The 12,898-nt window shown below is 47.3% G+C and overlaps 1 protein-coding gene across 1 annotated transcript; it reads left to right on the top strand.

Annotated features, from left to right (window-relative positions):
* The first annotated feature begins 2,173 nt into the window (after positions 1-2,173).
* LOC139066351 (5-hydroxytryptamine receptor 1B-like) lies at positions 2,174-5,638 on the top strand. Its single transcript, XM_070548848.1, has one exon. The coding sequence runs from the start codon at positions 2,630-2,632 to the stop codon at positions 3,764-3,766; it is 1,137 nt and encodes a 378-aa protein (XP_070404949.1). The 5' UTR covers positions 2,174-2,629; the 3' UTR covers positions 3,767-5,638.
* The last annotated feature ends 7,260 nt before the right edge of the window (positions 5,639-12,898 follow it).

Here is a 12,898-nt window from a genome sequence, read left to right as displayed (position 1 = left end):
CTCAGATTGGTAATCTATAGACCAGCAGGTGAAGTCCTGGCGCCTGCCTGTGCCTTTTATGCTAAGTTGCACTTCACAGGGTGACCTTTGACCTTTAAAAAATCCTGCTAATGAGCTTCAGCTTCACCGAGCCTCAAACCTGCAGTGGGTTTAGATTTCAGAATAAATCATTTTAATGTTTAGCCTCCTGTTTGAATCCAGTTTGGTTTAAAGTGTCTAATTCCTGGTGAGTAGAGGCAGCTGGCCTTCATTTCTCACTTGCTGATTATTTTATTTCTTCAAATTCCTCCAAACCCCTCTGATAAGTCAGTGAGGGCCTGGGGGAAACTGATCTAGTGTTATAATTAGCCTCCATTCAACTAAATTTCCCCCTTCCCAGCTTTTGGGTCCTGATGTCAGGTCTGAAATGGAAGCAGATCTGCAGAGAGACGTAAACAGGAACTCAAACTTTGACGCAACAAGGTGCAATTAAACTAAACGATGGAGTGAACCCAAAAGGAGATCCATGCAAGGCCAATGATGCAAAGCTCTGTAACACTGAGATCCCATCTGTTCACCTCATGTTGTCACAGCAACATCTGGAAACAGCTGGAACAGACTGACTCCTGAAACAGCTCTTAACTCACATCTCCTTTAATTAGTCGACTCTGATAATTGTTTGTGCTTCAGCTTCCTGTAACCTCATTAAACAGCTGTTATACAAACACTCGTTAATCAGACTGCTGCTCCAGCAAATAGACAGGGCCAAGGGAAACACTGGGGAACCTGTAGGAGGGGTGACAGAGCGGCAGACGGACAAATGAAATGATCTGTTCTACTTTTCTGTAGAAGAATCTGAAGCTCCTGGAATGCTCTTCTACCCATCAGCTGTTCTGCCCATTGGCTGTTTCGCCCATCAGCTGTTTTCTACCTGTCAGCTGTTGTACCCATCAGCTGCTCCATCCATCAGCTGTTCCGCCCATCAGCTGTTCCGCCTATCAGCTGTTCCGCCCATCAGCTGTTCCGCCCATCAGCTGTTGTACCCATCAGCTGTTGTACCTATCAGCTGTTCCATCCATCAGCTGTTGCATCCCATCGGCTGTTTCGCCCATCAGCGGTTCCACCCATCAGCTGTTCTACCCATCAGCTGTTTCGCCCATCAGCTGTTGTACCCATCAGCTGCTCCATCCATCAGCTGTTCCACCATGAGCTATTCCACCCGTCAGCTGTTCCACCCATCAGCTGTTCGCTCACCAGCTGTTCCACCCGTAGGCTGTTCCACCCATCAGCTGTTCCGCCCATCAGCTGTTGCATCCCATCGGCTGTTTCGCCCATCAGCGGTTCCACCCATCAGCTGTTCTACCCATCAGCTGTTCCGCCCATCAGCTGTTCTACCCATCAGCTGTTCCGCCCATCAGCTGTTCTACCCATCAGCTGTTCCGCCCATCAGCTGTTCCAACCGGCAGCTGTTCTATCCATCAGCTGTTCTACCCATCAGCTGTTCCGCCCATCAGCTGTTCTACCCATCAGCTGTTCCGCCCATCAGCTGTTCTACCCATCAGCTGTTCCGCCCATCAGCTGTTCCAACCGGCAGCTGTTCTATCCATCAGCTGTTCTACCTATCAGCTGTTCCAACCCTCAGCTGTTCTGCCCATCAGCTGTTCCAGCCATAAGCTGTTCCACCCATCAGCTGTTCCGCCCATCAGCTGTTCCAACCCTCAGCTGTTCTACCCATTGGCTGTTTCACCCATCAGTTGTTCCAACCCTCAGCTGTTCTACCTGTCAGCTTTTCCACCCATCAGACCCAACAGAACCAGCAAGGAGAATCTTCTGAGCAGATTAAATAGAAGCAGGTTTGGATTTTTTCTAAAATCACTTTTTTTTCGTTTTTATGACTTCATTAGATGATATTATGTGTTAAATAACTTTTAGTTAAAGAACAGTAAAATCACAGCAAAAGTAAATAAATACATAAAGAAACACTTGAATGAAATTATTTGGAGATTTCCATAGCAAAGGCAGTTTAAACGGAAATCAATGAACAGATGTATTAATGTTTGTTTTATTGTTTATTAATAATGTATTTTATACATTTAATTAGATTTTTAGTTTAGTAATATTTTCTACTGCCTTCATTTACATTTGAAGTACTTAATTCCTAAAACTTCTGCTTTCATTTTCTAACCTTCATCAGAAAAACTGCTCATCTTTTCATTCATGTTTCATGAGAATAAAAAGGAACCCAAAGTTGAGCAGCTGCGAGCAGAGCTGCTGATAACGAAGCGCGCGAGAGCCGGAGGAGAGAGAGGAGGGTGCGGCATAAAAGCCGACCGGAACCCGACAGGAGCCACTCGGAGCGGACCGGAGCTTGCTTCTCTCTGTGGGTTCTGAGGTCTGAAACGGATCCTGACGTCTCGGAGAGGCTCGGGGGGTGATGGAGAGCTGCGTCCTTCTGGGCTGTCTAAGAAGATCCACCAGAGGAAAGATGCTGCGGATGAAGTGAAGAAGATGAAGAAGAGGAGGCAGAAACGCGCGTGTTTGTGACTGTTAGGTGACTGCGGGAGATGGGGACGCGTTGGTGTTTCGGTTCAGGAGACGCGCGCGCTTGTGAGCTCGATGAGAGGGGGATCTGACGGTGGAAGGTGGAGGGATGGAGAATGTCAGTCAGCTCAGCCTGTCTCCTGCTGTCTACGCAGAGCTGATGAACATCTCCTCTAATGAGTCGCAGAAGAACTTCACCTTCAGGCTGGAGGAGAAGGACCCCAGCCTGGCGTTCCAAGCAGCGTTGGCCGTCACCTTAGCGCTCATCACCTTCGCCACCACCCTCTCCAACGCCTTTGTCATCGCCACCATCTACCAGTCCCGGAAGCTCCACACGCCGGCCAACTTTCTGATTGCGTCCCTGGCAGTCACGGACCTGCTGGTGTCCATCCTGGTGATGCCCATCAGCGCGCTCTACACTGTGTGCCAGACTTGGACTTTGGGGCAGGTGGTGTGCGACATTTGGCTCTCCTCGGACATAACGTGCTGCACCGCCTCCATTCTCCATCTGTGCGTAATTGCGCTGGATCGGTACTGGGCAATCACGGACGCAGTGGAGTACTCCAAGAAGCGCACGCCGGCGCGCGCCGCCGGAATGATCGCCACCGCTTGGGTGATCGCCATTTCCATCTCCCTGCCCCCTTTCTTCTGGCGCCAGGTGAAGGTGGAGGAGGTGAAGAGCTGTAATGTGAACACGGACCACATCTTCTACACCATCTACTCCACCTTCGGCGCCTTCTACATTCCCACGCTGCTGCTCATTGCCCTGTACGGGAGGATCTACGTGGAAGCTCGGAAGCGCATCCTGAAGCAGGCGCACAACAAGCCTGGGAAGAGACTCACCTCAGCGCACCTGATCACCAACTCCCCCGGCTCCGTGGCCTCCACCACCTCCCTGAACTACGGGACGATCGAAGCATCCTCCTGCTCCAGTGTGAGCCAAGTCAAAGTCACGGTGTCTGACGCGCTGCTGGAGAAGAAGCGCATCTCCGCCGCGCGAGAGAGGAAGGCCACCAAGACTCTGGGGATAATCCTGGGGGCCTACATCATCTGCTGGCTCCCGTTCTTCATCTATACCCTCTTAGTGCCTCTCTGTGAGTCCTGCTTCCATCCGGGGCTTTTTGACATGTTCACCTGGTTGGGGTACCTCAACTCCCTCATCAACCCCATCATCTACACCATGTCCAATGAGGACTTCAAACAGGCCTTCCACAAACTCCTGCGGTTCCGGTGTTACAGAGCATGAGGGCCCGCCACACACGCGCGCGCGCTCGCACGCACACACACACACACACACACTGCGGGGAAATCCTGGTGCCTACAAGCCGTTCTTCAGTTCCTTCCCTGTGCCTGGACCACGTTGAGATGAAAGTCTGGTTTTAGTTTGGAGATCTAGATCCTGTTTTACCTCGTGGCTGGAGCATGGCGCTCTTCCTTTCCTTTCCTGATGTGGAATTTGGCTCCTAATTGAGTGTAAGGTACAGCTAGTGTGCATCGGTGTGGATTTGATCCCAGTTTGTCAAATACTTCATCCAGTCGACTGTAAAATAGTGACAAACGTTCATCTCAGAGAAAAACAGCCTCTCAACAATCTCTTAAATGTCAACACTGGCTTTGAAGTTCCATTTCTTAGGATTAAACAATCCAATTCCGGCTCTGGCCGCTGACTCCACAGTCACCATCTGACATTTGTGCCTGGCATACCTGAAAACTTGTGAGAGAGGATAAATATTTTTTAAAAAGCTGGAAAATGTCATAGTATTCTGATCAAAATCACCACGTTCTGCCAACCAACCATCACGTTTAAATGTCACACAATGTCTGCAGCCGAGGATACTTTAAGGAACATTTGAGCTGGAAAAACTAAAATGAACCTTGAATCTGTACATTCGAAATAAAATGTGTCATCAGGCATGAATGGGAGCTGTAGTGGAGATGGCTCAGAACATGTTCATCATTGATTTTGTTATTTTGGGTGTTTTTAAACAACAAAAATATTAAAAGGTTCATTGAATAAATAATTAATTGCCAAATATGTAAAAACAATCCATCAAATCCACATGGGAAGATGTGAAAAATCTAAAATAGTTCTGTTGGTAAATGTCCATTAGAACTATTTTTGTCCCAATCCAAGCTGGAATTCTGGGACATGTTTGAAACTCCAAAACAGAAATGTCAACATTCAGGTACTTTAAGGTTCCATGAGCTGGAGTTAAGCCAAGATGGCAGGAAAACTCAAATTATATCATCAGATTAATATGTGCAGCATCAGGAGTTAGTGTTAGGTAACTGGGACTGGTATCAGGGAACTGGGACTGGTGTCAGGGAACTGGGACTGGTATCAGGGAACTGGGACTGGTGTCAGGGAACTGGGACTGGTATCAGGGAACTGGGGCTGGTGCTTGGGAGCTGGGACTGGTATCAGGGAACAGGGGCTGGTGTCAGGGAACTGGGACTGGTATCAGGGAACTGGGACTGGTGTCAGGGAACTGGGACTGGTATCAGGGAACTGGGGCTGGTGCTTGGGAGCTGGTCTAATGGAATCAAGGACATCCTCTTTGAAACAGAGGTTTGATGGTCTGGTTTTAGTCCTCTGGTCCCGTGTTCAGAGACTTGTTGGAGCTGCTGGTTTATTGTAGTCTTTAGATGCTTTGTTTAAAACGCCTACAACGCCTTTCTGACGCTCCATCTTTAATCACATGATGGGTTCTAGAACAAACATGGGTGTGTCCTCAGATTGTTCCACTGAATATAGCTAAACACCTGAAATGGCAGCAGAGGTTATCTCCGTCCGCTGTGTGACTGCAGCAAAGATGGCTGCTTCCACCTCGTCCTCTCAATGACAGGCATCCATCTTGAGTGTTTACATTAAAGTAGAATCCCAGTCAGCTGCAACTCTGTGATGAAAAGCCTCTTGGTGTACAGTATCGATCAGCTCAGTGTGAAACTCATCTGTAAGTCTGGTGGAAGTTACATCTCCTCCAGGATGGAGTCTCGCTGGACAAAGCTTCTGCACCGTAACTGCTCTGCTCCAGAGGACCAGCACCTGGAGCACTGAAGCCTGCTGCTGTTGTAAAGCATAAAACAATCAATAAAAGGTCCATGGGTGGATTTACAACAGAGGTTTGGTCCTTGTAACAGCTGTTTTAATGACACATGGGATGCTGTTCGGGATTGATTTGGGAATGTTGAACAGGTGTCTTACTGATCAGGAGGAAGAACAGCTAGGAGTTGTAGAATGTGCATCTTGGTGAGCAGACCTTCTGTCTAAGGTCTCAGAGTCTATCTAACCCAGGATTATTAGTTAATGTGCACAAGGACCCAGGAAGGACTCACAGGGTCATCTTTAATTTAGCTTGGATTCACAGAGGTCCTTCACTGAAAACCATGTTTTAATGATTGTCTCTGATCATAACGGGTCATTCTGAGTGTTTCAAGCAGGCAGAACATGAGAATAGTCTCCTACACCTATCTCCTGCAGTAGCTTCGGATAGAATAGTCTCCTACACCGATCTCCTGCAGTAGCTTCGGATAGAATAGTCTCCTACACCGATCTCCTGCAGTAGCTTCGGATAGAAAATAGTCTCCTACACCTATCTCCTGCAGTAGCTTCTGAGAAAACAAACGGTGAAACTCTAGGATAGAAAATCCTGACAGATCTACGTCACACTGTCACTAACATTCATGGACTCACCCATCTGGACTCATAACGGGGAAGGCTGTTGTTGGTTTAGCGTCCAGGAAAGAGCAGAGAACATCTCTGCTAGTAGAAGCTAACTGTTAGCATTAGCAACTCCACCACACAGCAGAACTCTTCCAGGCTTGTGTTGTTGGTTGAAGTAAAACATCAACGCTGCATTGCAGACAGCGTCAGTGGTAAAGTTGTGTTGCAGTTAGCCAATCAGAGGAGAGACGAATGAATACCAGGAAGTAAGACTCCAGAACCTGTCGTCTGATACTGCTTTCTCCTCCAGCTGACTTCTGTGTTAAAACTGGTGCACCAGAGCTTTGTTACCCCAGAGCCTGACTTACAAGGCATTTATTCTAGAGACCACTGCAGATGTGTTAGAACATCAAAGAAGGACCTCTGAAATATTAGGTTTTGGATGATGTCCCTTTATTAGAATCTCAGTCTGAACGTTATTATCTGGATTTGTAATTTAACACGTGAATGTGGCTAAATGTGATCAAGATTAGGGTTAATCCTGTCCTTCCACTCACTGTTGCTGCTTTTCTTCCTCTGAAGTTTTTGTGGAAAGGAGGAGTCATGGCTTCATTTTTCCAACAGTACCTGAAGGTTACACCCAGATCCAGCAGGAGGAATCAGACCAAAGAACAAGGTTTGGTCGTCAGAAGCTTACGTATTTTTATTTCATCGCACGTCTCCACGCCAGCATCACTTAGAGCTTTGTCGTGACTCCAGCTGCTCCGGTTTGAACTGGCTCCGGGACAGCTGATCTTATGATCCCAGAAGCTGCCAGTTCTTGCAGCCTGCCGGCTCCAGACCTCCTCCCCTGAGTTTGTCTGAATATGAACTCCCATCTGGGAATGCAGCTCGGCTGGCACTCTCTGGAAGTTCGAGAAGGAAAATCAAACATTAAATCTGGAACAGAAGAACAGATGGAGATGGTTTTTACTGCAACAGTGACAGAACTAAATGGTGAGTCAGTCAGTAGATTGACTCATCAGGAATAAAACGGGTCAAAGGTCAATCAAAACTATTAAGAACAGGAAAATATTCAGGAATTTCAGGGAAAATGTCTTCAAACAGAAATTTTAGTTTTAATTAGAGAATTGTTGTTTTGCTGTTTAGTCATTTAAATGTTTGATTGTGAGGGTTATGACATGGTTTTGGGCACGAGTTTAACCCAAGACATGCAGAATCACCACTCGAGCACCAAACAGGTAAAAATAAAGTATCTTTATTAAAATAATCGGGAACTGAGGACGCACTGGATAAGGCCCGGTGGATTGCAATGGAACCGCAGCGTCTGAGGAGGGGAGAGCAGAGGAGCAGGTGAGTCCAGGGAGGTAAAGCTTGGTTTATGCTTGACACATTCACTTTCCGCTTGGTGATGCGGCTCGCGGATGGAACGCGCTTCACAACTTGCAGCGTTTATGGTTCACGCGGCTTGTCTCTGCGGTGAGCCAATATTCTCCCTAACTGTAGGGGGCAGCGTGGAGCATGCATCCAACACTACACCATAGTAGAAGTAAAAATTACTGTTGTTTACAACATGGCATTCCAGCAGTTTTTAACAGCGTCCTCGTCTTTTCCGACAGTGCGAGCTATTTCTCTCCAAGATTTATTAACAACATGTTGATCACAGTGATCTTTGAGAGCTGAATCATACAAATGTCTGTATTTACGAACCTCTGCCATACTAGTTCTTGCCGGTCCGCCATGTTTTTCCACGTCCGACCGTCCGCGTGGTTAGAAAATTTCCTAGGTGCGCGGTGCGGAAATTTTGGGCCGTGCTGAGGCGTGGTTTGTTAAAATGACGCAATTTCGCCGCGCGGAGCTGTGCGGACCTCGCAGACGCGTCAAGCATAAACCAACCTTAAGTCAGAACTAGTTAGGTGCAGAGTTAAGACTTCAGGGAGCTGGGAGCTGAGGAATGGGGGAGGGTAGGTGGAGTGCCGGGGTGAATCCAGGAAGGGGGGTGTCCAGGAGAGGGAGTGCGAGGAGAGCAGGAGAGAGGGCCGTCAGGGAGGAGAGGAGAACGGTGAGTGCTGCGTCCAGAAGATTTATGAAGCACAGGTGAGAAATCCAGCAGGACTGTGGAGAGGTAACTGGGGAGCCACAGGAGAACCAGAGGAGCTTCAGAAGTCCAAGGAGAATCCTGAGGAGTCAAGGTATGGTCCACAACGATCCAAAAATCCTAGGAACAGGTAAGCAGGGTAAATCCACAAAGACTAAAAAATTCCAAAAATCACTAGTTTAACGAGGAGACACAAAGGGCTGGAGCTACCAAGTTTAGATAATCATCCGGTGTCGAGTTGTGTTCTCCTCCTCCTCTTATAGCTGGACCCGCTGATTGTTAATGAGCCGCAGCTGGAGCCTCCCTCTCCTGAAACACAGCAGCTCAAAGATGGAAACAATGAGAGGAGTATTCACCCCGGCACATGACAGGTTAGGGTTGACCTCCAACCTTCCACCCTTCTCAAAGGTCATGGGGTCGAATCCCAGCAGCAGAATCCAGATGAGTTCTGGTGTTCCCACTGGGAAGCCTTTTCCTAAATCAGCTGATGTGACTCTGTTTCACAAACAGTCTGTGCCGAGCCACATTCTGCTGTTCTAAACCTGAAGGTTCTGACCCGCTTCAAAGGCTTCTGGGTGGTTTTCTCAGTGTGGACTCAGAAGCTTTGATAATAATAGACTGGAGAGGAGAGGAGAGCGATGATGGAGGTGTGTGGGCGAGCTGAAGCTCAGAGAAACATCCCACAGCAAAACAAACAGAACCAGAACAAACCCACCAGGCCCGACTGGACCCGTGGATCCTCCATGAGCTCAGTCCAAAGTTCTGACTCAGACTGCTGCTGGAAGCTTCTGGAATCAGAGGTGGACTGGGCCAGGGGTTCTGGACCAGATCAGGCAGACTACGGTGAGAAAGGGTACCAGTGTGAAAAGAACCAATAGAACTCAGAACCTTCTAATAAAAGATGAACCAGGAAGTGAAGCTAAACAAAGCTATCTGCTCTCTGATTGGACAGTGTGACCTCTTCCTGCCTCCAGCCCAGTCCCAACACTCCCACTTCCTGTCCAGGGAGTGAGTGTTTGGGGTGTCCTAAGTGTGGACTGTGTCACGTCTCTTATAATGCGTCGCCATTCCACTTGTGAAAATCGCTCAGTGTGCTACATGGACCTTGGCTCCGCCCCTTTTGCACCCTTGACCCAGACTTCGGTGAAGGCTTTTACCCACGATCCGTTGCTGAGTGGGAACTTTAGCTCAAGCTCTTTCTAAAACATGTTTTCAGGAAGAAGGAAATATTTTACTGCTGTGTACATTTATGATTCCAGTCCGGTGGAGCGATGCCTCCTGTCTGTGAACACGTGTTCACTGATAACGGAGCTGGGACGTCACCGACCCAGCTCTGATGTTATTGAAGCTCTGGTTCACCACGCACTCGGAACCTCATGTGGACTTCCTCCCAGTGAGGATGGAAGGGTGCAGGGTGTGACCTTTGACCTCTGAGAAATAACCCACATCAACAGTTTGGAACGATTTCTTTCTTCCGAGGTTTCGTCAACTCTTAAAGGAACAAAGAAGCAGAATTTATTCCTTTAACTTTGCTAAAGGTAAACGCTCAGACTGGCTAAGTAACTATAACTCTAGAACTGGTTATGAATCTGTGATCCACGGTTAAACCGACCCGGACCTTCAAAGGGCCCCTTAACACACTTTTATTTTGGTAGGCTGGCAGTTTACAGCAGTGTTTGAACTCTAATCTAATCTAATCCAGCTGGTTCTGATTGCATCTGTCCAGAACCTTCCTGATGAAAAACTCATCCCATCGTTTTAAAACATTAGAGCTGAAGGTGGTCTTCGCTGCCACACGTCCTCCTGAAGAAGCTTCTTATTAACAAGAACCCGCCGCTCCGCCTTCGTCCGCTTTGATCTCAACTCTAATCAAATGAAGAGAGGAACTTTTCCAAGGATGAGAGGAAGTTGAGCGGATCTCCGGTACAACTGTTCAGTTTAATATTGAACTAAAACATTCAGAAAAAGGAGCTGCTGAATATTTCATGTGAGTTTTGTTCTTCAGCCTGACGGAGCAGAACAGCAGAAACACATTAATGTGATAAATTCTTTACTGTCCAGACATCTGCTGGTGGTTCTCTGGGAAAACCTGGACCGTCGGGATCACGATGCTGTTGCCTGGATGGAGGAAGAGGAACCAGGCAGCGGCTCCTACTCACAGTCAGGTGCTGAGTGGGTGGGCTGGTTCCTTCCTCTGAGGAGAACATGTCAGACCTCCAGCAGCAGACGGTGAAGTTCAGCGGCTGCCTGAAGTTCCAAGAGGAGGAACGCTGACTCTGGCTGATGTGGGTCACAAGAGGTCAGACAGACTACGGGTGGGGTCTGATGCAGGAGCAGAAGAACAAAGACAACCACCAGAAATGTTAACTACTACTGCCAGTGGCTGATTGGGGTCACCATGGTAACCACCAGAGGCTCATCGCCATGACACCGTGGTGGAGCTCTTCTCCACAGAACAAAAGCATGTGAGTGTTTCTGGATCAGCCTGATGTGAGAGCAGCTGCAGCCCGTGGACTCATCACCATGACCCGGTTCTGTCTGCTGATGAAGACAGAAGGCTTTCCTGCTGGCGCACGGCACCTCTCCTCACACCACATCTGTGTTTGTCACAGCTCTCACCCTCAGCCTGCCCACTCAGGTCCAAACATTCATCACCGTTATCGGCTGCTGTAAAGCATCTCCGCGGAGCCGCTGAAGAGACGTTCCCAAGTGTGCAAGCTTAATCAAGTGTGTTTGTCTGCAGCATCGACAAGACGGATCAAAGCAGGACCAACGAGGGGGCGGACCTACTGCAGCTGCTCATTTACTGCCCGCTTTGTTTAAAGCATCATTATCAGCACCAGAGGAACACGTCTGCTCCACAACCACCGGTCCGACGTTCGGTTTTCCTCCACGTTGAGCTGCTGCTAACAAACCTTTCAGGATGTCTCCACAGAAGCTTCTGTAACACGTCCCAGAGGGAGGAGAGAACGAGCTGAGCGAGGACTTCTGAAGGACACGAGCCTCAGCTCTGGTAGTCCCTTTAGACTGGATCAATACTGGAAAGTTGCTGAGCTGGAACGCTGTGGGGTTACTGGTGTGAGGCGGGACACGGACTGGGAATGTGTTTCAGCTTCGGAGAGCAAATTTCTTAGAAACACACTAAAGCTGTGTAGCGGAGGCAAATGTGTATTATTTATTTGATATTCTGAATAAATATACAACAGTACCTTGCTTGATCTTTATTGTTAATATCAGAAGATTATAGGATTTTTGCTTTATTAAGTAATTATACACACTTCGTTTTGATTCAGAAAAGAGTCAGGTTTATAATAGCAAGAAATTATTTTATTGCAATTATAACATGATAAGTGAACTAAGCATTTACTGTGAATGGATGGAGCTAAAGGTGATGTAGGAACCTATGTGTAAATGCGGTGTTGGTCAGAACTTCCGTATTTCAGAGAGCTGATTTCTGGACGTAGAAGAATTTGGATTGCTTAAGCTATGAAGTTGTTATCTTTCATAAATACATTCAGACGCAATCTCACTGTGTTCTACCTCACCCTTTGATGACCCTCGTCACGGATCTGGAGGTCAGAGAGGTCGGATGACCTCGGGGCACCCAGGTCCGGTAAATTGACCGCAAGCACTGACTTCTCCAGTCCAGAGATGTCACCAGGCAGCACAGGTTGGAATCAGCTTGCGTCTCAGGAATAACTCTTAAGGAGTTGAACAATATCAGCTTTGTTCTGCAGGAACTGTTTGCTGTCTCAGCGTTGTAGGTGCAAAAAGGCTTTGACGACGTTTCAAAATCTTTGATGGTTAAAGAGGTTTGCTAAAGATGGCCGGTCTGAAGCTTTCTCTAGAACTGGCAAATTACTCAAAGTGATTTAGTTTTAAAGAATTGATGTTATGATTTCACAGCCAATCAGAGGCTGACAGGTTTGAGACATGTTACCAAGACAACTCAGAAACACACTTTCTTTGATATCGGAAGTCCTGACTGGTTAAAAAGGCAAGTTATGTGTTGTAGTCTAACTTAACCGTACTTGTTATAGTGTGGATGCAGGTGTGAGGACCATGTCGTCAAAACATGTTGAACACATGGCAGGTTCTAGTAGACAACCATAACATAACATCTATTCAGTGAGCACAGATTAATGAAGCATTTCATTATACTATAATTATTATAAGTAGTAATAAACAAATGTTTATTTAATGATTATCTAGATTATAAGTCATAGAAGGAGTTCATATTGATTTAGTCTTTCATTTAGCAATTAATTCGAGCTGGAGTTGGAGTCTTCTGGAGGCAGACAGATGAGACCTTGGGAGAGAAAGTTATTGTTTATCTTTAAGACCAGCAGCGTCTGTGAATCCCAGCTGGTGTGAAGGCAGACTCGTTTAAAGGGAACACATGCAATGTTGTGTCTCCTTTCTGACCAGATGTTGAATAGATGGTACAAGGTCAGGCTGTAACTAAACTGACCATTGCTGGACGCTACAGCTGCATAATCCTCGTTATTAGATGTTTAACGCAGATCTCCTTAATCCGGTGATATAAATCCAGCACTTTAAACACCTCATGACACAGTCACGACCGTTGTTTCTGACAAACGTTGTTCATCCCCTCG

Source organism: Nothobranchius furzeri, chromosome 2, assembly GCF_043380555.1.
Source record: "Nothobranchius furzeri strain GRZ-AD chromosome 2, NfurGRZ-RIMD1, whole genome shotgun sequence".
In the NCBI taxonomy this organism is placed as follows: Eukaryota; Metazoa; Chordata; class Actinopteri; order Cyprinodontiformes; family Nothobranchiidae; genus Nothobranchius; species Nothobranchius furzeri.
The sequence above is the reverse complement of the archived record's forward strand: the minus strand, read 5'-3'. Positions and strand labels throughout refer to the sequence as shown.

Bases quoted from the DNA above. Each gene is read 5' to 3' on its own strand.
- LOC139066351 (XM_070548848.1), top strand. From the start codon at position 2,630: ATGGAGAATGTCAGTCAGCTCAGCCTGTCTCCTGCTGTCTACGCAGAG.